The 24,428-nt window shown below is 35.8% G+C and overlaps 1 protein-coding gene across 2 annotated transcripts in view; it reads right to left on the bottom strand.

The window, feature by feature from the left end:
• BABAM2 (BRISC and BRCA1 A complex member 2) overlaps window positions 1-24,428 on the bottom strand; it is a 177,192-nt gene that overhangs the window by 102,950 nt on the left and 49,814 nt on the right. For both annotated transcript variants that reach the window (XM_009649301.2, XM_035889019.1), the window contains exons 5-6: window positions 20,985-21,179; window positions 15,533-15,607 (exon numbers count right to left, since the gene is read on the bottom strand). In XM_009649301.2, the coding sequence (XP_009647596.1) occupies window positions 15,533-15,607; window positions 20,985-21,179 (270 nt within the window). The remainder of the gene's footprint in view (window positions 1-15,532; window positions 15,608-20,984; window positions 21,180-24,428) is intronic.

Here is a 24,428-nt window from a genome sequence, read left to right as displayed (position 1 = left end):
TTAAAGCTAGAAACTACTTTTTAAAACAGTGAGTATATCAGGGATTCCTTGTTTTCAAATGCAAGTGACTTGAATCTCATTACTGAATAATCAGTTACTCTAAATAACTGTACTATTATTTTCAGTCTTTGTGTAAGAAAAAAAGGAGAAGGAAGATTCAGTGAAGCCACATCATCATTCTAAAAAGTTATATGGCAATATACATTCCATACTGTGTATTTCTCTATAAATATACTGCTTTGTAGGTGTTATTTTATAGATTGAAATCTACATTTTAAATCTCATATTTGCAACACATCTCACATTCTAAAAAACACACTGTAGGAAAAATACAGTAGAAAGAAGTAAATTTTACTCTCATTCCCCCAGTCCTTTGCAGAAGGAAAAAAAAAAAAAAAAAAAAAAAGACAAGCACTCTTAGGAATCCTTTTACTGCTCTGAGATTATAAGCATGTATTAGGCACGTGCACATTTATTGAGAAGTTGTCTACCTGCCTTTTCAGCATGTAAATGCTTCTAAACCACTGGAATAGCTGTACAACCAATAATTTGTTATAGAACGAAATTTAAGACTGCATGAAGAAATAAAACACTATATCAATGTGAATTTGTATGTCACCAAGACAATTTACAGGTTTTTTTCTTCCCGTATTTTATGTATGAAACCCCAAGAGATTACGTGACTTGTCCTGTCAACATTACATTGAATTTCTTTAAGAACCTCTGTGGAAATCAAAACAGAATATAGAATTTGTGCTTCTCGGTCCTTCATGCTGAGTTGCAGTTTCATCACCGTGAGACACGGAAAGAGAAGACACTGACACTCACTCTGCATCAGAGGCCTTAAAGCTATTAGTATGCTTTGGATTTTTTTTACAGAATCTCAGAAACATTTGAAGTCTTTACAGTTAATGATGTGTTGCATACTTATGTGTAATATACCAGTCTGTGCATCACCCATGGAAACAAAAGGAAGCATACTTTCCTCTTATTATGCTCAACAGTTGCGGTCACTAAAGGTGATCTTGAGATTAAAAATTTTGTTAATACTGCTAAACTTAAAAAGGAAATACACTCTTAAAAATGGAATGCAAATTGAAAAGCATAAGAGTGGCTATTCACTTTTGAACTTCTTTATGATTTCATGATCTTAAAATAAAATGTGTCATTTTCCCACCATAAATAATATCAATGCTCAGGAATTTATCATCATTCTCAAAAGAAATACAAAATATATTGAAGAGCAATAAAGAAACATTTTGCTAACAATTACATTTGTACACCACCAGGATAGAACTGCTCTGAAAAACTCTTCACTTCATATGCAAATTCCTGGAAACACACAATGCCAAGTTCATTTACTTTTTCTTCATTTTACAGGTAAGCCTCTAAACACCTGCAATTGGTAACGGTCTCTAGGCATGGGAGGGAGTCAGGGGGAAGTTAGGCCTAGTACCCAGAGAAAGATCTACATAAATAGATAAAAAAAATAAGTACATGTCTAAAAATTAACTTTTTATGTTTCTGCCATTAGACAAATCTGAATTTTAAATACATTCTTCATCTACAGCTAAAACATTTATCAGCAACAATATGTAGTTCAGACTACTTCCCTGCCAACAAAATCTTTTTTCAGACACGGTATTCCTTCATGTACTATTTGGAGGGAAATACTCCTCTGTAATAAAAATTCCTTCTGTATTTTTTTTTCACTCCCTTCCAACTTATACCAAACAAGAAAGCAAAACACACATCCTTTTATGGTTAAAAAGATCCTGACCAAGGTTCTTAATGCTCTTGGACAAATGATGCCTAACATTACCACAACATTTTCTTGACTTAACACAGTTTGAAGATGAGGATGATGCCTTATATGCTCCAGGCTGAATAGATTTGTTAGGAAGACATGTCCTGACAGATACGCTTGAGAGAATAAGGTCATTGATTAATCAAGAAAAGAGTACATTAAAATAATAGAATTAATATATTTGCATATGGTTATTTAACAGGACACTGTCAAGGTATTTTTGTCAATTTTTGAATATTCCTTTCTCAATCAGCATTGATAAACGCTTTGCTGTATATTTGTCTAGCTTTCAGCGTTAGAAGCTCGTTTGCAATTAATTGCTGCATAAAACAGTAAATAGCCCCAAACTAATAATTTACTTAAAAATAATAAAACATGCATTTTCAAATACTTTACTCTCCATGTAATGCTTTTGCAAGGATCTGAATACATTCATGCACAGGAGAAGCAAGTAAATGTCTGGAGACAACACTGTGAAAGTTTCAAACTAGTGTTTTCAAAAGTTTACATGCAGTAAGCTTCCAAAATACTAATCTCAGTAAGAATTTTTTTTAATTGTATTTTTCAAAGAATCCAAAATTAGAACACAAAGATGACCAGATAAGACTTGTTTCCACCCTTTCTCTGCGATTCAAAAAGCACACTCTAATATGTTTTGTATAGCTGTAAACGTCTTAATTGATAGTACCTTCCAAAACTGCCTTAATATGGTAATGCAGAGATTACTCATCTTTCTCTACAGATTCAGGCTCTTGCTTTTTCTGTCCAACCCTTTGCATATTAAATGAGTTGTTAAGCTGTGTTCGTATTGAAAACTTACTATTGATTCTCTTAGCTCACATGAATGGAAAGATTTCCTTCACAGTAACAGTGACGAACAACTCAGCGGAGGAAGGAGAAAACCAACTGCCCCTTGACTTACCACAAGTGTTCTTGCACTGAGAACTTGACTGAAGATTTATTTTAAACAGTATAATCCCTTAGATGGGCATTCCCAAATTGATTTAAACAACACTGATAGAGGATTAGGTTGCAGAAAGTAGTTTACAAACAAATTCAATCAAATGTCTCAGTGCTAACCAAGTGCAAAACATTCTACTTGGGCATTCATCCCACTAGAGCAAAACTGTTCTAAAACCTTTTGGATGACAAAAAACTTTTCAGCGTCAGCAGGTTTTTCACTCTATTGTACACACATTGTAATGATTCTTCCCCCTTTTAATTTGGTTTCAGATTCAGTGCATATGTGAGCACACTTTCAGATGCTTCCCTGCTCTCTTCCCTCCTTTCCCCAACCTGTTTTTAGTCTCAGAGATAATTAAGTTCATAGAAGCTATATGAAGATCAGCAGTTAGGTAGAGGAGACAGACAACCAATTACCCCACCAAATATTGCAACAGGTAAATTCAGCTTGTTATGAATAGTAGCAACTGGGGGACCAACCAGTGAAAACACTTCCCATCTTCCCAAGTGATAAATGGCCACATGGGATGCATGGGAGAACCATAATGGCATAGCGTAGAGATTCAAGGAGACAAGGGATCAAACCTGTACAAAATGAAGATTTCTACTGCTCACAAATCTCATTGTTTTATTTAAGATGTTAAAACCTACGTCTGTGTGTGCCAGAAAACTGCACACGTACCACCTTGCTCCATAAGAGTAGTCCTACTAAGCACTCACCTTTTGTCTTGCTGAACTCCATGGCAAATTTTTTTTTTTTTTCTATACAGATCACTATTACAATTTTCCAAGCTTGCCGGGAATGCATGCATCCCTCCAAACCTAATAGACTTCAATTTTTTTTTAATCTTATATGGATCTTTTCTTCTTAGGCTTCCAATGATTCTCAGTTTTCTATTAAATTACCTTTTTAGTGCTATTCCTTCTTTTTTATTTAGTATTGAAGCATTATCTTAATATGCTGTTTATTCATACACAGTTACTTACCTTTTGATAACAGTGATAACATTTTAGTATCACTGGCACAAAGCTGTCTACACCATTTTTTCTAGGACAAGTAAATTTATCCAGTTATATTCACAAAATTTGTAAATAAAGAAGCTAAAGAACAATTCTGCATACTGCAGTGCTGCCTCATTTGAGTCAGAAAGATAATATATGCCTCCAAGTTGCTTTAACCTGTATAGTCTCCTAAATCTGATACTATCATTGCCTGAAGGCCTGTAAACTGGGCTGTTTGATCATACATCTTTTCAAGAAGGAACTGGCACAATGTGGTAAACAAAAAAACAAAAAAACAAAACAAAAAAAAAAAAAGAGTATTTTAGTTATTAAGTGGCTGCCATACAGTAAAACTGATGCTGCAAGAACACAATCATAAAATGCCAGCCTTGTTTATAACAAGTTCAGTTGCAGAGCTTCTCATGAAACATTTGCTATTGCAACCAGATGAATCCCTCTGGTAATTTCGTTCTGACATTTCTTTTGTTTTAGGAGAGCTCATAAAGCATGCAGTTCTAAAGTGTCATATTATTAGCAGCACAGTCCTTTATTTCTACCAAACAAGTAGCATAAATCCTGGTCACTAGTCTTTATTCTAAATACACTACCTGCTCTAAATAAGTCTTTTTTTATTACCCAGTATCCATCTATTAATTTCCATATCTTGAAATAAAGTCTCAAAAACAGTTTCTGATTTTAGATTAAAAAAAATTAAAACTTGCAAAAGCAGCTTGAGTTGCCATGTTAAAATTAATATTTAATGCAAGATAAACAGCTCTTCTGTTCAGTAATTCTTGTGCAGTCAAGGTTACTTACATAGAACAAAGCCTAGAAATTACTGCCATTTTAATAGCATTTTACATACATTTTCAAAACACATGATATGCATAAACCAGAATGGATACATGAAGAACTACACTCTACCTAGAAAGTTAGGTGTTCCATTTGTAAACAAAGATGAAACACAGTGTAAAGAATATCCAAGTAAAATTGTATCTTAGTTCAGGTATTTCTCACTCAGAGAGGACTATCAGGCAGTCACAGCAAGCCAGATTTCATGTCCTCTACTCCTTGTTCTGTCATTTATTTGTTTTTAATTTTTTTTTTTTTTTTTTTTTTTTTTAATCAGTGGAACAGTTACAGTGCTTTCCTTTCACACAGAACAGAGCTGGGCTCTGTGAACTTTGGAAGGAAGGTATCACAGAAGTTCTAAGCATCTTCAGAGATACACTCCATTTCATTGAGCTCTATAACATATTAACAAGAGCTTGGTCCTGAGAAACATTATGTACTTGAAATGAGTTTATTGTCACTGAAGTCAGTGGCATGCAGGGCACATCTCATTCCTTTCAGAAATGGAAACCAAATGCTTTTTACTGCTCGGACCAATAGCTGCAACTCTGAGCCTCGGTCTTTTTAATGCTAGGGGGACTTTGCTGTTGTTTAACTATGTGGTTTGGTGAGGGGGAAAAAAAGCAGCATAGAATTTTCCAATGGAAAAGGTGACTTATATGAGTCAACATAACATCTTGTAAGTTATTGTCCAAATGATAAGAGGTGTCCCCGATAACAAAAATCAACAGGTACTTAAGACACTCAAGAACAGTGAAAAGTTTTAAGGAGGGACAACATGAAAATCCGTATCAGTGGAAAAATGGCCTCTGAGAAAAATCTCCAACAACTCTGAAATCGTACAACTCTCCCTGCTGACAGAAGTAGCTTGTTTTTCCTTCAAGAAAAATGTGCCAAAATGCACTGGACCTCAATGACTGCTCATTGCAATTATGATGAATTGCGAAGGTTACAGAAAGAGAGGGGAGAACAACACCACCACCATTCTGGTTAGAGCCTTAAGCTCTCTACTCGTGTCTCAGGATTCCACTGTAAATTTGTATACCCCTAGTTCCTCCATGCTTTAAGTCCTGTCTAAGAAGGAGAGGGGTTTTTTCCACACCACAACTACTGTGAGCAATATATTTAATAAGAACTTGTAAGATGTTCAGTTACTATTTTCATCTAGCCTATGTAGATAAAAAGAGAAAATACCTCTATGTATGTCAACATGGTAACCTGAGTATAATTTGACCTACATTTCAGGAGCTAATCTCATCACTTAACAATAGTAAGATGAAAATTAAGATTTATTACTCACAAAAAGTCACAAGTCTACATGAAATGAGATAGAATTAATGATTTTATCTAGGACGCACAGTATAAATGCTAAACAATGAAAAAAATAATTTGGAACAAGCGTGCTTATCCTTTGTTAACCAACACGTTGTCCTCAGGGTTCTTGCAAATGAGTAGCTGATTATTTACATACCATCAGTCAGTCATCAGTTTTAGTCAAGACATCAGTCACATTTGTGTAACATTTTTCTAGACCAGAAAAGATGTTACAGCAAAACACAGAATATCTGATATCTCCAAATATATAAACATGTTTAGATATAATAAAAAGGTACATATTTCAGCAGCTTATTAAAGCTGACTCCAATAAGCAAATCATTAAAATGGCAAAGAATGGCAAGAGTTGGAGCAGCATTCCTAATTTAACTGTTTCACTATTTTCCTTCAGCAGAAGTACTTCCTATCTACATTATGTGAGTATACTTAAATATTATGTGCACTCCAGACAGTTCATTACATAACTGAAAACCTACATTTAATTCACGCACGTATTTTTGCTCAAATTTTGATGTACTGGTAACCTGTTAAGACCTAAGGTGTGCACCTAATTGCATCCAGTGAAGCCAAATTAATGCTCCTCCCCACTGCCCCATCTCTCCCATGGACGTGCTGTTTGCAAGGATTACAGGTCCCAGCACATAGAAGCCATACAAGTTCTAGCATGAACACTTAAATTGTTAAAACAGAAATAGAGAGTCAACAGGTCTAGTTTTATTTATCTTTTTTTCACTGTCTCGCTGCAATGCTGCTGGACAAGGCAGTCTTTCCTTTAGCCTTCTCCCTCTAAAGTCTCCTTCTAAAATAGAAAATACCGAAATACACCTTATGTAAACAACCAAATACTTTCCTAAATAGAAGTTACTATAGAAATGTAAAGCTTAATAGAAACACAGCACATTATTCATGAGCGATTAGTGGAGAGAATGCTGTGCATTCTTTTGGTAACATGGAAGTAAAATGGCAGAACATCCTATTTTTTTTTTTTGATTTTCATTTTATATTTCACGGTATTATGAACAATGACATTGTCAGTATTAATTAGACAAAAATAAATGTGATGGATCATCCAACCTCAGAATGTTTACTGCTGAGGGTAACCGATTGAACAGTAAGGCTTTAATTTTGCACACACACCCCCCTCCAGTTTTGGTTTAAACCATTAAACCTATGAAACCAAATAAAAGTTAGCAGTGTAATACACTCTGCCACACAGTTATTTTTCAGACACATATTAAAAAAAACAAAAACAAAACCACTCCACCTTTTTAGACTGACAGCCATCAAAGGATTTTGTGTATTTAACAGAAAAAAAAAACCAAACAGAAACCAGTGCAAATCACAGAATGCAAAACAAGAATGACTAAGAATCATATGAAATCATCATACAGACGTACATTCCTGTTAGTGTTATTCTTTCTTAAGAAGCTAGACATAATCTAGTAATCTGAAAGCCAGAACAAAAAACCCCCAAATGCTAAACTAACGCAATCACTGCCACAGTAAATAACTGACACTTTTGTATACAAAATTGACTTTAAAACCTCAAAATATGAGCTGCTGTAGGGCTTAAGCCCTGATCTGAAGCCCAAGGAAGAAACCTAATAGTAGAAAGAGTCTGTGGGCTCAGCACTGAAATATCCTTCTTAACATCCTACCATCACACTTTATGTACTTCTGTATTTTCAAAACAGATTTTCTGGTTAATGAATTTTACAGATTATTGCTATGCTCACATTCCATGCTCAACAACTTCTCAAATATTTTTCCTTTCAAGAAGAAATGGCAATGGGGAACCAAAGAAAAAGTTTAAAAAAAACATATCCCAGATCCTCTCCCCAGTTTAAGACCACTGTACATTGCTTGTTCTACACACTATGGGTGGACCATGACAGATAAAACAAGCACCATCATTACATAATAACCTGCAATTATTTTTATGGCTATTGAATTCCATTCTTCCTATGCAATACATAGAATGCAAATGTAAAGCAATAGTACAAATTACAAGCCCTAACAAGGCAGTAAATCTGAACCAAGTCACGCAACATAACGTGCCTATAAATTTTCCCACCAGATGCAAAAAAGGCTTTTAAATTTCAGAAGCTTTTTTTTTACTTTTATTTCTTGAATTTTTCTTTTTTTAAAGAAAATTAATGCAAAAAAACCCCATATTTCTACTCATCTCAGAATAGCAAATTAGTAGTTCTATCAAATTAGGGAAAAACTCACAGAAATTGAGATGAATATCATAAGATTTAATTCATCAGTAGATGTGGCGGTCCTTTCCTTTACTATTGCATTATAAAAATAAAATGTTTAAATATAAGATAACTGTCACCAGAAATACAGTTGATTGGAGATTATGATTCATATTAAGATCATAACCTATAAAAATCATCAGCTGTGCAGAATGAGCTGTTTCAGTTGACAGATCTTATTAACAAAATCTTCCAATAAATTACAGAAAAAGCTGCTTTAAAAAAATTGCTTTTGGCTTTCAGCATATGGAGCTTAAGGTGCTCTTGACACTAACGTGTTTTATGTGGTTTTAGTGACTAGTTACTACAAACAAACCATGTTGATGTGGAAAAGTTGTACTAATAAAATTCAGTGAGAATGAAGGCAACCAATCAGTTTACAAAATTCAAATATAACATATTCTGATTATAAAGTATACTTTTAAAGGGCTTTGCCTCCCTTGGTTTGTGGGCAGAAGATATTAGAATAAAATCATGAAAGGATGACTAATTGAAGCGTAGTTTCTGTAAGTATTTCTGGAGCTTCACTGAATTATAGCAGTAACACTTCAGTCTTCATTCTCCAATGCCAGAATCAGTGGATTCTGTGGCAAAGTAGGAGGGCTGACCTATTCTGCAAAACTCTAAGGTTAATCATTAGACTGCAGCAGTAAGGCTAGCTAAGAAGCACAATGCTTCTAATACAGTGGAATAAGTAATATCTTACACTTTTACCTACAGTGACAACTGAAACATCCTGCTAAATAAAAAAAAAAAAAAGCCAAACCAAACCTCCAAACCTCTACAGCTGACAGATCTTATGTTTTTTAAGCTATTATGAAAAACTAGACACTTAGAAATATTTTACCACCAAAAAAGTCGCTAGTTTTCTGACTCCCCAACTTTCTAAACTGCCAGAAACATTTCACGACATGAACACCTTTTTACTTTTATTATTTTTGGCCTCACACATTATGCAATCTCCCCTGGTTGGAGTTTGCATGCTTCTGGCAACAGGCTGCTATGCTGACACTGGCCGGCACACCAAGGAAAAGGAACACTTCCTCGAGGGTACTTCATGTAGTACTTTCTGATGAAAAAAGTGGACGGTAAAAGTAAACCACAGATTTCTGGGCACAGGCTGAAATGAAAGATTCTTAGAGACAAGTATCAATGACAGCTCGTCTTGATAAATGTCTTCTGCACACACAGGTTACATTTGTTTTCACAGCCTCTAGATTGTACCATTTACTGGCTTCAGCTACTACAAACTACTGTTTCAAACGTTGCCAGTACTAACTTGCACAGACCCACTTCTAATCTAAAATCTCAATGTCTCATTATAATTGCATGTTATAAAGTTTGCCTTTAAACTATTAACAGAAGAAACCTAGACAATCTTCGACAATTCGATATTCTGTTTAAGTAATTTAGCGCTGGTACAAGCAGTCTAGTGAGTATCATACGGGCATCTACTTTTAAAATTTAAACTCTTTGCTCTGAATGCTTACATACATCTCAAGATAAGGAATACATTATGGAATACAATTCAGGAAGTTAAGACTTTGACAGAGGCATAAAGTTAAGTAGTATAAGATTAATAGCAATCTATAAGCTTAAAAGATCTCTATGGAAAGCATGGTCAAAGTATTGTGAATTATGAGACCCACATAGTGTTTCAGGATTACCTACATGTTTTATAAACCGCCAGTTTTCCTATTTGTAAAAGAGGTAAAATTACATCTGGCACCACAAACATGACAAGTTTCATATGACGTCCAGGGACATCATTTCTACCCAATATAGAAGACATATATACACTATAGGAAGATAGCCAAATAGTATATACTGCATAATGCTCTATGCTCTTTTGAGAGGTAGCTGCCCCGCATAGTGTAAAACTCCTTCTTGCCACTCACTTTGTGACCCTACAGACACTACACAGCAGGTTTTAGTTAGACAGCTACTAACAAAATCAAATGAAGTTTAAAAGCAAAAGAAAGTATTAGACTCCTTCAGAATATTTAGCTCAAATTTTTTGAGTTAAACAGCAGAAGTACTACTTTTTATACAAGCGTATTTGTGTTTTGGTATTTGCAGCAATTTAACACAAACCTTAAATGCTGTCAAATAAATGAAACTGCTAAATCACAACAAAAAAGAAACTGGCCTGGAATAAAAACTTATTTGATGCTGCATATTACACTTAACTTTTGTTTGTTCTCTACCATAGTTGATTACTCAAACAGACCCAAGTATTGCAGTCTCTTCACAGCACTTGGAATTTGGTCTGCATTGTAAACAAAAGTTGCACTGAATTCTTTTAACAGACTTCCAAATGATGAAATCACAGTAAGGAAAAAACACAAATATGTTCTTATCTTTCAATTTGAACTTGAGGATAAACCTTTTCCATTGACAGTCTTACACACAACTGTTTGGCCCCTGGCAATGTGTCTAGACAATGTCTGTTATTTGTTTCAGTTTTGAAAGATATGCGCTAGATACAATGGACATCACAAAAAAAGCTCTTCGGAAAAAAACAGGTTTAAAGATTTTTTTTAAAATCTACAGAAAGAAATTAGGTCTGCTTTGCATATTTCCTTTACACTCGAACAGTAAGAAATTATCGGAAGGCTGCTGGTCACACCTTCACAGCTAAATTGGTCCAGATATTAGCCATTTACCAGGGCACAACAAGCATGTATGTAAGAATAGGAAATGAATACTTTAGAAGTGACATACAAGAAAGTGGTAGTAATCAGAGTGCATCTTACTTAGCCAAAACCTCAAAAACACATGGAAATAAAAGAAAGATACCTAAATGTCTTATTTTCAACAGCATCATTGGCAACATACTCTGAAGTCCACTCATACTGTGCAATCATAGTACAATCACATAATCCAGTGCAATTTGTAAATTACTCAGTTGGAGATATTTAATGAATTATCATTGTGATAACACGTCCCTGTAGCTGACTGAAACTACAAAGAATGAAACAAAATTTGGATGAGGTGGTTTAGATGCTAAGTCTGTTACATTCAGTATTACTGTGGCATACGTGGTATCTGTAAAGAGGCACAAATGTGAACTGTCAAAACCCGTACGTACAGTGAATACTTCCATTTATAAAATAATGTGGCAAAAATCTAAAATGTTGCAACTGACAGAAAAGAATTTAAGCCAAAACGAATGTGCTGATTAAAAACCCAACTGCAATAAAAGGGAAAGGGAAAGCATAATAGTAAATAGATACAGATGTAAGAATTTTCCTGAGCAAAAGCCACATTCTTGTCAAATAAGAGAACCTTAATGAAAGATTTGTCAGCAATGAACCTTGCAGCGGTTTGAGCCACCAGCCTAATTCTGCAGTTCTTTCAACACTTAAAATTTTTATTTATGTCAAATGGATTTGCATAAGAAAACAGTGTAAAAGTGGATATGAAGGCCCACATTCAATCCAAACCCTTTGTACTAAAGTATAACTTTGTAAAGAAAAAAATAATCAAAGGGTGTCTTTTCCTAAGTGTGCTTTTTCAGTGTAAACCAACATTTCTTCTTGAACAGTTCTTTAGCTGGGAAAATAAAGAATGATACCTTTTCTTTCAAATGTGAAGGAATATGCCAAGAAAAGTTACAAAAAAGATTTATCTGCTGCAGCTATGAAAAGGGGTATTATGTTTCCAAATAATAACTGAAGAACTTTTATTAGAATTTCAGAATTCAAAGGAAAAGACAATGTACTCTGCATTGCTCTTTTAATCATTCTCACTCTTCTTCATATACTCAGCTATTTTTCTTAAAGCACACACACACTTGAACTGAATTTTAAATTTAGTGCAGTGAAAACCTTTAAAATAACTTGATAAATCTGTCTCTCCAGACCATAACAACTGAACTTATGCGCTACGCCTTCAAATTTTTATTCTTTATAGAGAAAGGAGAATACTCTCACCACTGTCAGTACAAAGTTGACAGAGTAAGATCTTACAATTCCAGAGTGTATTCTCAACAACTCCAAACATTTTGTAACACTACAGACTGTTCTTACAGCTCAATCCTGAATAGTGGCTTACTATACAAAGCTTTACAGTCTCACTTGTACTGTGATTACTTACTGACATCAATAAAAATTTCCAAAGAGCATTACACATCATTGGGATGCTAGCAGAGATTGATGAGGCAAAAATAATGGTCTTTAAATACTTCACCAGATTTTAATACACATAGTATTACTTAAACATCAAAAAAGAAGATGGCAGAGAAAGTATAACAGGTTTGCACTTTGCAAATCGTTACAGACAAGCTACTATACACTATAGGGCTGGCTATAGACTAGAACATAACTCAAACACATTAAATTCTGCAGTTAAACATTAAACTGTTAATACACTAACAGTCTTCAATTACCGACTGCTCTTCCACCTTTCAGGGTAATATAATAACGACTATTTCCACTGCATCAATAGATGCTCTAACATGTATCATAATCCAGCAGGTAGCATTGAAGCCAACATAACTGGCAGACCTGATGGAAAATCAACTCCTGTTTTATTGCAATGAAACAAAGATCTGTTTACGTCAAAAGTCTCATCCAAAAAAAAAAAAAAGGAAAAGAAATAAGACATGGATAGCTTAAAAAAGTCTGGTTGTGGTTTTGTTTTTTTTTTTACTGTTTTATTGCAATGAAACAAAGATCTGTTTACATCAAAAGTCTCATCCAAAAAAAAAAAGGAAAAGAAATAAGACAGACATGGATAGCTTAAAAAAGTCTGGTTTGGGTTTTGTTTTTTTTTTAAATAGCTATATGAATTTGGAGTAGTCAGAGCATAATTATTTCAGTCACAACAGAATAGTTCCAATTCTACCTGCCTTTATAATGTTATCATACGAGATGACATTCATATAGCTGATAATGTCAGAATACAAGGAGCTAAAGGCAGGAGGGGTAAGAGATCCATGCCTGCTATAGAGCACTCTGTCATAATCCACACTGGAGCCCGAGTCAAACCATTTTTCTGCCATCAGACACTATTGGAATGAAACAGTGTTTCTTCTCCTATGGGTACTCAATTCAGACTACATATCACCTTCCTACCACAGACAGTTAACCTGTCAGTTTGTACAGTGGAAGTCTGCGTAAGAAAGCTAAGGATTTCATTAGCACATTGCCCATCAAGAATGATCTGCTGTTGTAAAAGTCCAGGCTGTTACATACAAAAATATGTTGTTTTTAAAACGCCAAATCTAAGACATTAAGATTTTAGAAATGTCAAAATAAAGGTAGACTGGGAAACTTTGATTCTGCTAACCTTCTGTCCATGCCTCTTCACACCACATAATCTATATATGCATGCAAAATAAATACATGCTTTCCTTCAAACTAATGAATCATTCAGTATTCAGGGTGAACAACACTCTAGGAAGCACTTGTGGAGCACTGATGATTTATTCACAATATATCAACCTTGTTTAGAGAAGGTGGAAGATTTTTAGTGAACATGATGGGGAATTACAGTAAGGAGGAGTATGCTGTCATGCATTAAAGTGTTACTCTTCAGAAACAGGAGAATCTGTTTCTTTCACGGGGTTCCTACATAATGACAGTTACTCACAGAAGTCATACACCACCTTCCAACCTCCAAGTCCTGCAGTTTCCCCAAAGGCTGAACAGAAGTACAAGACAGCCCTGTGACTGAATCTATCAAACATACTGAGTATGAGCTTGTCCTGAAATTCTTGACCAATTTAAGGTTTTTTTTCTGGAAAATATGGCACTTGGCGTTCTGACAGGAGCAGACAGCATAGTTCACATTAGATGGTCTCAGTCTTCTTTTTTCCCCCAGAGTCTTTCAGAAGCAAACCACAACTATCCTGCAGTCCAGACGAACTGTTGCTACTGCCTGCTTTTCAACACCATCCTTCCTGAAAAGGCCTCGGTGAACCCTGTTACGTATGACTGGAAATGTTCTCATCAAGTGAGAAGAGAATGCCTGATGAAAGACAGCAGCTGGGAGAAGGGCTGCTACCATAAACACAGGAACAAACTGGAAATATCTGGATGCTTTTCAGAAAGTTAGGAGCAGCTCATTACTCAAACAGCATACAGTCTGCAGAAGGTAAAGAGACCATAAGATACTGATACCAGACTACAACCAAAAATTTCAGTCAGATTATAGTTGTGCCTGCCTGCCTTTATTTTCATGGTTCTTAGCTCAAGACATCTTATTTCGAGAAACAATGAAGATTCACACTTGTAATTGTGATCTAACAATAGTTGAAGACAGTTCTAGCAGTAAGATGAAGAGGAGGCAGCGAGATCTACACTCAACAAATTAGTTGCTAAACAATAAGTAGCTGTTCTTCTCTCCAAATATTTAAAAGTAAAAAGATGAGTAAGGAAGCAGACATGCAGTTTAAAGGAAAGATGGGTGTTGGTAACATCAGTTGACTCAAACCTTGCCTGCAGTAGAAGTTCTGGCACTTCACTCTGAGAGTAACGATAGACAGAGAGAACCCAGATCTCTCACTGTGTTCTCTGAATACAGTAACATTGACCTTATGATGGGCTTCCACAGTAACTGCTTGGAAGAGTGACTGTCCTGCTGTGAAAACCATTAATTTCAAATTATTCCATGTTGGTAGTTTGTCACCAAGGTTCTTTGTTTTGTTTTTTTTTTTTCTTTGTTTTTTCCCCTCTTAGCAAAGAAATAAATACTTTTTCCAAACTTGCATCAATACTCTATAGTCTCACTTTCTAAAAGATCGGTCAAACTAGCATTCATTGTAAACAATGAAGCAAATTAATCACTGAAACCTGAGGTTTATGTCATTGGTATTTGCTCTCACTCCCTGTTAAGAAATGGTATATTTAGTTTACTTTTCTGCTTCTACTATCAGACTGCTGGTTATATCTGGACTGTTCATTAAAAAACCCAACACTTAGATAGCATGAAATTCCATAGATTTGTATGAAAGAGTTTATCTGGAAATATTTAAATTTATTACCAAAGATAATGGTCAAGAGTTTGATACTTATCATATTATATTGTCTAAAAACCCAGAACACCTGCATTGCATGCCATCTTCTACAACAACCCAAATCCTGCAAGGTCATTTGGAGTGATAGCTGTACATTTACCTGATAAAATGGCACACAAAACAACAGTATGTCTAACATCACCTGTCCAAACATAAACCAGTCAGGTTTAAAAATCGTGGCCTTTCAAACTCCTGGCGAGGAGGAAGGCAGGGAAGTCAAAATAGTTACTAAGAACATTTCAATAATTCATACTCTTTCACAAATACTGTCAACTTAGCCATTCATTTTACCTTGAGAAGGTATGTAGGAATATTGCTGAAATCTACAGGCAACTTCAAGAGGAAGCGAGCTGAGAATTCTCCAGTCTGTAGAAAAAAGTTAACACTAATGAGACCTGGCATCTAAAACAGACATTTGAACGTTCTGAGGATGAAATATTAATCAGAAAAATGTGTAAGGCTCATATCAAACACAAGGGTTGAGATTTAAAACAACATTTCTCAATGGAATTACTGAAGAGGAAAAAAATAATGCACAGATTTCACATGTTATATGAGAAAACACCTTAAAAACATAAAACATCATTGCCAGTAACTCAACAACAAAAAGTAGCCAGAATACAACAATATGCATGACAAAAATCAGACTAGACTTTGTTAGGCCCTAAATATAGATGTATCTTGGCTGTACTCATTTCCGGACAGAGGTCTGGTGAGACCTGCAAATGGTCTGTAAGCAAAGCTAAAAACCTGACCAATTTATTTATAAAAGAATAGAGATAAAATAGAGGCATCTTCAGAAATGCTGCAGGTATACATAAGATAGTTTGCATTGAGTAAGGTGCCAGTGTACCAAAAGCGTCCTTTGAATAAACACAGAGGAAAGAACTGAAGTAAAAGGTTTTACATAATTTGTTTTCAGAATTATGTGACTCTTAACACCTAGACAACCGTTTACTGAAAATTTGCCAAGCGTCCCCTACCCATTGCTCTTTTTTATGCATAAAGTGTATGCCAAGGAAATGGAAAGGATTTCCTTTCTGTTTCATACACTTCCTCAAAGCCAGACTTTGTCCACCTGGTTATGAAGCAATCAAGTTGGCTTTTTTTGAAAAACAAAGGCTTGCCTGATTTCCTCCACATTAATTTTTTGTCATCCCTATTTTTTAATTCAATAAAGTAAACATACAGCAGGTATATCTGTAATGTTGAATTAGCAGTACAAAAAGTATTAAACATTAATCAGTTAAGTACAAAAAAATCAGGACATCTAAAGACAAGGTAGCAAAACTTTTTCAGTTTAACACTGCCGTATCTTTGCATACATATGCCACCTATGTGATGACATACAATTTTAAAAAAATACCAAACAGTACTTCATTTTAGCAGGCGAGGGGACAAAGCAAAACTGTGTGAATATGCAGCATTCATTCTCCCACAGTAACACACTTGTACTACTTCACTATTCCCTGAACATACTTATCTGTATTTTCATTTTACTATTTAAAATGTTTTGCATAGCCAGACAAAGCAAGAATACTTTTAAACAAGAAATGTAAAATAAACAAATTTTAAGAAAACGCACATCCATCAATGGTGAATGTGTGTATTGCAATTCTCATTAAAAGGGTGAATGTAAATACTACACTAGATTTAACAGCATCATCTTTATTGTGTATACAGCTGTATCTTGAGGTGAGCAAAAGCCTATGTCTGAAATAATGGAAGCATCCTTTCTGTAAAATGCAGCAGTGACCCATGGAAGACATGTAGAGGATCCTGACAGCAAACTGGTTGCCTGGGACCATGTCCAGATGGCTTCTGAATATCTCTAGGGATGGAGATCCCACAATCTCTCTGGGCAACCTGTGCTAGTGCTCAGTCACTCTCAATACTCAAGGGCTTATAACCCACACAGATATCAGAGGGATGACTTTTGGGCCACTGCTTTACTGCGTTTAGTAGATGTTATCACAAGAACTCCACATAGCCGTGGGGACAGCTTGTCAAAGGCTGTGACAACTCTTCAAGAGGAATGCATTCAGTGTCTTTAACACCTGTAATGATACTGAAAATTTGCCATATGCCTTTGCAAAATACTCAGTACCTTGGTCTCCAGTCTCAGTTAGCTGTGATAATCCATAAATTGCTTTGAGCTCAGCATAAAAGAAAAAAATGAAGGTTGTCACTGGCCATATACCACCAGACCACAAGCCTCTGTAGTGGTGGGACACTCAGATTGTTTGGTATTGATTCAGAAAGGAAGGCTAAAAAAATACCGACGGAAATGAACTTGAAGATGCACAAGTCCCTCTGAGAATGTACTGATGGTCCAAGTCAATGAAAACTGGCTTTCCAAAATGAATGGAAAGCTACTAAGCACAGCAGCTGAGGAATATAAATGACTGGTTGATAAACACCTTCTTCTGTAGTACTGACACAAAATAAAACTGAGAAGGAAAAAAAACCCAAAAAACCAATCTACAGAACTGGATTCCTTCAATTAATTTTATGCCTAAAGTAAGCAAAGATTTCATCCCAAGCAGCTAAGCACATATAGACAAAGATGCTATATTAGGCAGATGTATAATAAGCAATGCTAATATCAGTGCCAATTTGTTTCTTGGTCTATGTATTGGGCATGAACTAGAGAACTCATTCTACCTTTCAGTCACTAAACAAGAAAAAACAAGATCTTGAATGCAACCAAAATCTCTCCAACAGTACCTTGCCAGTTATATCATTTGCTAAAAAGGTTTGTGTGATGTTAGGTTGTAATCCACTCTGCTGCCAGCTACCTCAGAATTGCACTTAGAATTTGTTCCTGGTAGTTACACAATAGAGGCAAAGCAATTGCACATAGAAACAACATGCAACAAAGAGTGAGTATATATAACATTAAAGCCAGGCTCTGAAACCTTTCTTGGTGACACTGCTCATGAGGACAGATGTCAGCTTTCTGATGCTGTATTACTTATGTATGCAGAAAAATCATTGACTTCTTATGCATGTATAACACAAAGACTGCTTTGATGACCATCAGGGCAATTGCCTTTTATCCAGAGTGAAATGGATATTATAGACAGTGCTTCTTGTTGGACTTACTTTCCAAAAAGATGCCACGCAACATTTGCCATAAAATCCAAAAAATTATTTCTGGGAAAATAACAAGTCTGATGAACTAAGATGGCCACTGGACAGATGAATGGCCTCTGATCGAAACATCAGCATCTCCAAGATGTGGAAGTAAATAAGGATTTGCAGCCTAGACCTTTCGTGTCATACAATCAAGATTATTTTGCAATTGCATCGCTTCCAAAAGTGTTCTGGACAGGCAGGGAGCAGTCCCTGTCCATGGTGCTCACTCACCCAACCCCAGCCAGCTGGGCACAGGCATCAGGTCGAATCAGAGTAATTTCTGGCCACAGCACTGAGAGATTAGATAGTTAATGGGCATCTGTATCAGCTGGTACTCTGCCAACATGAAGCTACTAAGCTAGATAATGGTTTGTCTATTTGTCATAGATCTTGGGAGATCACTTCAGTAAATCAGATACTGGAACAAAGGTATAAAAGCAAATTTCTGTTCCATTTTGGGACACAGCACTGAATTCAGGCCTCGTCTTCAAACTTTTTTAACTTGTGCATTTAAGATGATTGCTTTCATAACACTGGGCAAGGTTCATTCAGAGATGATTATTTCGGAAGTCTGCTGAGCTACTACAGATTCCCAAGAGACAGCAACAACATTAATTTCAATGACTTTATGCAGAGGAGATAACATGCAGTTTACCTCCTGCTTTTCAGATAAACACTCCTATTGCACTGATCATCAAGACTACCAAGACAGTTGTAAAGGACAGGAAGGAGAACTATACAATTAGTTTCATAGTTTTGAGGTTTAGGACACTCATTAACAAGTCTCTGTCATGTAGATACCAGGTTCATAAGACTCTCCAAACAAGACTCACGAGTCTTCTTGATAGAGAAAGTAAACTTTCAAAACAAAGCACATGCTACAGAAACCTCAAATAGCTCTGCAATGATTAAAAGGATTTGCTTCAAAATGTATTTATTTTATTGGAACACTTTTAACTAAGACAGCATTTCAAATGCAAAAAAAGAATTCTTTATTCAGTCACCAAAGACTGAAGAAAGATTCAAAGGCTTGAGTAGATATGGCTTTCCTATTAAAAAAAAAGGAAAAAAACCCCAGTTTTCTACAATCTTGAGCAGAATTTTGGCAGCTGCTAAAAATCATGATAAAATCTCGGTAGAGTTCAGAAAGCTTTCTGCATTTCAATAAGCCACTCTGATGATATTTACAGATGTGGCAAGTTGGTTTTGATGTGAGCTATAGGGAAGAACATTTAAGAACAAATTCATTTCAATGAAATATTCTGATCTATAAACATAAAAAGAGAGATCTGATTCTCTTAAAGAAAATTTTACTTGGCCTAAAATAAAAAAGCCTAGGTGACTTATCTAGGAAAATAAAAACTGATGAATTATAAGTACTGTGAGTTGTAAAGTAAACATCCTTGCACCACCTGCAACTTAAGGATGATTAAAATGACATAAGGCTGAATTCTAGGCTCTGATAACAGGAATGCTGAGTTTTCATTGATTTTCAAACTGAATTTATTTTAGAAGATACTGCTCTGAGGGCCAGTATATCTCAAGAGTACGCTACTGCTGAAAGCAAGAGAGGGACATGTTCAGGATAAACACAAATAGATATTCCCTGATCTATTTTACTCCAAACTTCCCATGATAAATACATTACCAGTGGAAAAAAAAAAAGATTTTTGCAAAGCCTACTCTGTGGCAGGTACCAGTTAAAAAAAAATTTGAAAAAAAAAATCAAATCTACACAGTAACCCAAATGTCTACATTGCCGATAGCCTCATTGTAGAGGGCTGAGATGGTAATACAGAGCGTGTTTCTACACAGCATGGCACATTTCCCAGGCAAAGGATACAACTTCAGGAAACAGATAAGGCAGTTTAATGTTTGACTGTTGTATGAAAACATGGCCCTACAAAGTCACTGCTCTAGCCCATCTCACCTCCTCCTGGTCTTCTGCAGAAAATTTGGTTTGGTTTTGGTTTTGTTTTGGGTTTTTTTTTTTTGGTTTGGTTTTTTTTGTTTGTTTTTGTTTTGGTGGTTTTTTGTTTTTGTTGTTTTTTTTGTTAACCTCTTCAGTTTAGGTTCCTGAAACAACTCATCTCAGCTTAGACAAGTACCAGAGAGATCTAGGCAGCTGCAGCTACCAATTAAGTCAACTCAATCATAACATTGAACCACACCCTAATACATCCTATCCCTAAAAGCAAGCGGATTTGCCTGGGCAGTGTGTCACACCAATACTGACTGCTATTCTGCCTCTCAAATCTTCAGAGCTACCTCAAACTTCCACGTAACGTTGTACTGTGCCCTATAAATACTGCACAGGCTTTTCTCAAGTTTTCAAAGCTTTCATCTATAAATCAGATGAATTAACATCATGTTGAAAAATAGTTATTCACCTGGAAATCTGGTTCAACCAAGGTAGTGGAATGACAGCAATGTACAAAACAGGGACTATAGAAAGTGAGCTGAGTCAAATAGAAGTTTTCTCCATTGGAAACATAAAGCATGGAGATCCATAGAAACAACTGAAGTTCTCCAAAGCAAGGGCTGTATTTATCAAAATGAAAGGATCATTAAAAGCATTTTAGCAGAAATATTCTTAATAGCTTACCCAGTTGTTTTTTTTGCCAGCATAGATTTCCATGTTTTCTCCATACTGGGGCTCTGCAAGTAAAGTCTGATACTCAAACATAAGGCGAGAGCTCTCACGTAATCGGCTGCACTGAAACTGGTGATACTGCTGCACAAGCTCTTTCACAACAAGCAGGAGGCATTCAGGGTTTGAAGGATTCCAAGAAGCTAAATTCTGTTGAATTAGAAAAGAACAGAGACCAAAATTGTTTATAGCAATAGGAAGAACAGCACTCCCCTTTCCATAGTGATACCAGAGGCACATATGTATTTATGCATGGGGAAGCTTTGTAACAAAGCTAAACCGTAGTATTAAATGCAAAGGTTGGATCATGCTTTGGAAGAAAACCAGGTCAAACAGCAAAAGCAAGCCTTAATGTCAAATATAGGGACCTACCAGAACACTGATAACAAGGCTACTACCAGGCATAGATAGGCCCAAATTACCATTCTGTTCTTCCCTAAAATTATACTGTTGCACCTGAAAACTTCAAAAATTTGAATTAAAAAAATTAAAACTGATATGAAACATGCAGGGATCAGGCAAGTACAACCCTGCACAGTATCCGACTCAAAAAGCAGTCAACCAAGTGAATATGCCAAATTAACACCAACTACGGAAACTACTCTGCTCCATTATTCAAATGGTGGATATAGTATTGATAGTGACGGAGCAAATGGGTTCCCTTCTCTTGCCTCAGCCTTGTGCTTTACTTTGAGTTACTTTGACTCATTCCCTTAACACAAATGTCACCCATACAAAAGTCTCTTCAATGTGCCTGGCAGAAGTTTTTATCACAAATTGACTGTATAGCAAGAAACACAGTTAATAGAAATAACAATGTTAATACAGTGAAGATAACTGCATCAGTAGCACAGCAGCAATGTTATCTCAGTTTAACTACTCTAACAGTGGCTTAGACCAGTCTTCCATGGACAGCAAGTTTTATCCAAGAAGGTTTTCTGTGTTACAAACCATACCTAACATGATCAATGTTGCTTGCCTACATCTGGTTGACCTAGAATAGATCTATGTTAAGGGCTGGTGAGGACTCACCCTGTACTCCATGCTGATAGGACATGAGACAGTTCTGATGCAAAAGTACTTAGGTCCTCAACAGGTCTTCTTGATACAAGCTCAGGGCACGTTAACAAAGTCATACAGCTTTTGGTCAGCTTTTTTGTTTTGTTTGCTTTCAGTATAAACAAAATTAATCTGTATTTCTGTATATCACATAGACATATGACAACTAGCTGCAACAGGATTTTAAATTGCATGGATTGTACAATTAATATTAAGATCCTTAGAACTGGTGAGGATGTCTTCATTTTACAACTAAGTGAGGATATAATATAGTAGGTTCAAATAAAATTGCTTATCAGTATCTGAACTCTAAGTAGTCACAGATGGCATGGTTACTTTTGTCCTGGAAGTTGCAGACATTTCATAAGCAAATTATATGCATAATTTACATTCTTTGGCAAGGACAGATAAAGCATTAGCCCTTTTTTACCTCTTCAGTGGAAAAACTGCTGTGATACACAGCATTTTCTACAAAGAAAGGACAGAAAAATATTTCTGTACTTTGAAGTAGCTATCCTAAGGCTGTATTCAAACACAAAAAAAATCATGTTTCTTAACCTAGGTTAAGTAAATGAATGAAACTGGATAAAAAACATGTCCCCTAAAATATACAAGCTATTCATATTATGTGTAACACCAAAACTAATAAATACAAGTGAACAGGATGCACAGAGAGGCTGTCGAGTCTGTCCTTGGAGATATTCAAAAACCGACTGGACAAGGTCCTGGACAGCCTGCTCTGTCAGACCCTGCCCAGGCAGGGGGGGCTGGCCTAGATGATCTCTAAAGGCTATTTCCAACCTCAGCTATTTTTTGATTCTATTAAGAGGTTTACAAAAAGCTCAAACTGAAACAGAGGATCTTATCAAGGTAAGACTCCATAGTTCTGACCTGAAAAGAAATGAATGAGTTATGTACAAATTTTATCTTCTGATACTCTGGAAAAGCAGATAGAAAGCTTAATCAGGTATTCGGCAGGCACCATACCTTCAGCTCTACCATAATATCTACTTGTAGCCTAATCTCTATGTGGCTATTTCCATTGAAAAGGCTTACAATTTTTACTATCTCTGATGACTGTAGTTCATGATATATCCCTTCGGAATCGTTTTATGCAGACTTCAGTATGTGTGTATGATGGCTTAATACTTCAAGCATTTATCTTTCCACAACTTTATATTTGTTTCCCTCTGAAGTCATATATATTAAGATGTTATCAAAATGAATTTCTCACTTTCAGCATCATCACTTAAAACATACAAGTCTAATTTGTCAGTGAAAGCAACATGAAATACGTATTGCTTCCTTGCAAATCCTGCTTTTTTTTGGAGGAAAAAAAAATATCACTAAGGCAATTTTATCTCAAATCTTACCACATTTTTTTCCTGAAGTCCCCGGTCCTGGAGGGGATCAATTTTAGGAGAATCTCAGCTACATTCTACCAATCCTCTCCACCCCTTCTCATTTAAGTTAATAGCTACCAGAGAGGTAAAGAAATCTATGCGTTACCTACATACGGAAAGAAAAAAGCAAAAATAAAAGAAATACAATTTAGAAATACAGTCCTTTTTCTATCTCATAAACATGGTTTTTAGACCACTGTCATGACTTTCAGCAACATGACTCACGATTTTTGAATTACTATGGCTGGCAGCGCTGCATTAACTGTCTACGAATCGCTCATTCCTGTGATTAGGATGAAAACCAAATTCCTGTCATATGAAAATGGCTGGGGAAAAAAAGAGTTTTGGAAGGTGGTGCTCTCATCCTTCAGAAACACAGACATTGTTCTTGCTTTGATAAAAAAAAAAAAAGAAAAACTTATCATCTTAGAGTGCGGATGGAGCACTTAGGGGTACACTTGCCTTTAGAGTACAGGTTTGAAAAAGACCTGATGTGTACTTAATTTACGGATTCACCCAAGACTGGCAGGCTCAACTTAAGAACCACAACAGGACATAACTGCTGATCATGATTTGCTTTGTTTTACATGGATGAATGACCAGTTCAATGAACAGTTACAGGATTAAACCGTACTCCTCCTGCTCGCTATGATTCTGGTACAATGGGCTCAGCATGGTTAAGAATGCTATCCTTGAATCTCTGCTTTTAGAAGCTACCGCAATGTCACAGACTTCACATTTGACCATGGCTTGAAGTAGTCTGGTTTTTTTCCTCCTAAACAGTAAGAACGCCTATAAAATGGTAATATTACCATTGCCATATCTTAAAAGGTAAACTACATTCCAGAGTAACTGGTGAATGGGTGAGATACTAATGCAGTGCATACAAGTTCCTCAAATACATACTACAGAGTGACTGAAAGCCTTGTTCTACCTT

This window comes from Egretta garzetta, unplaced genomic scaffold (assembly GCF_000687185.1).
Source record: "Egretta garzetta isolate BGI_Z169 unplaced genomic scaffold, ASM68718v1 scaffold561, whole genome shotgun sequence".
In the NCBI taxonomy this organism is placed as follows: Eukaryota; Metazoa; Chordata; class Aves; order Pelecaniformes; family Ardeidae; genus Egretta; species Egretta garzetta.
Note: the sequence above shows the minus strand (reverse complement) of the source record. Positions and strands in the feature narration are given on the sequence as shown.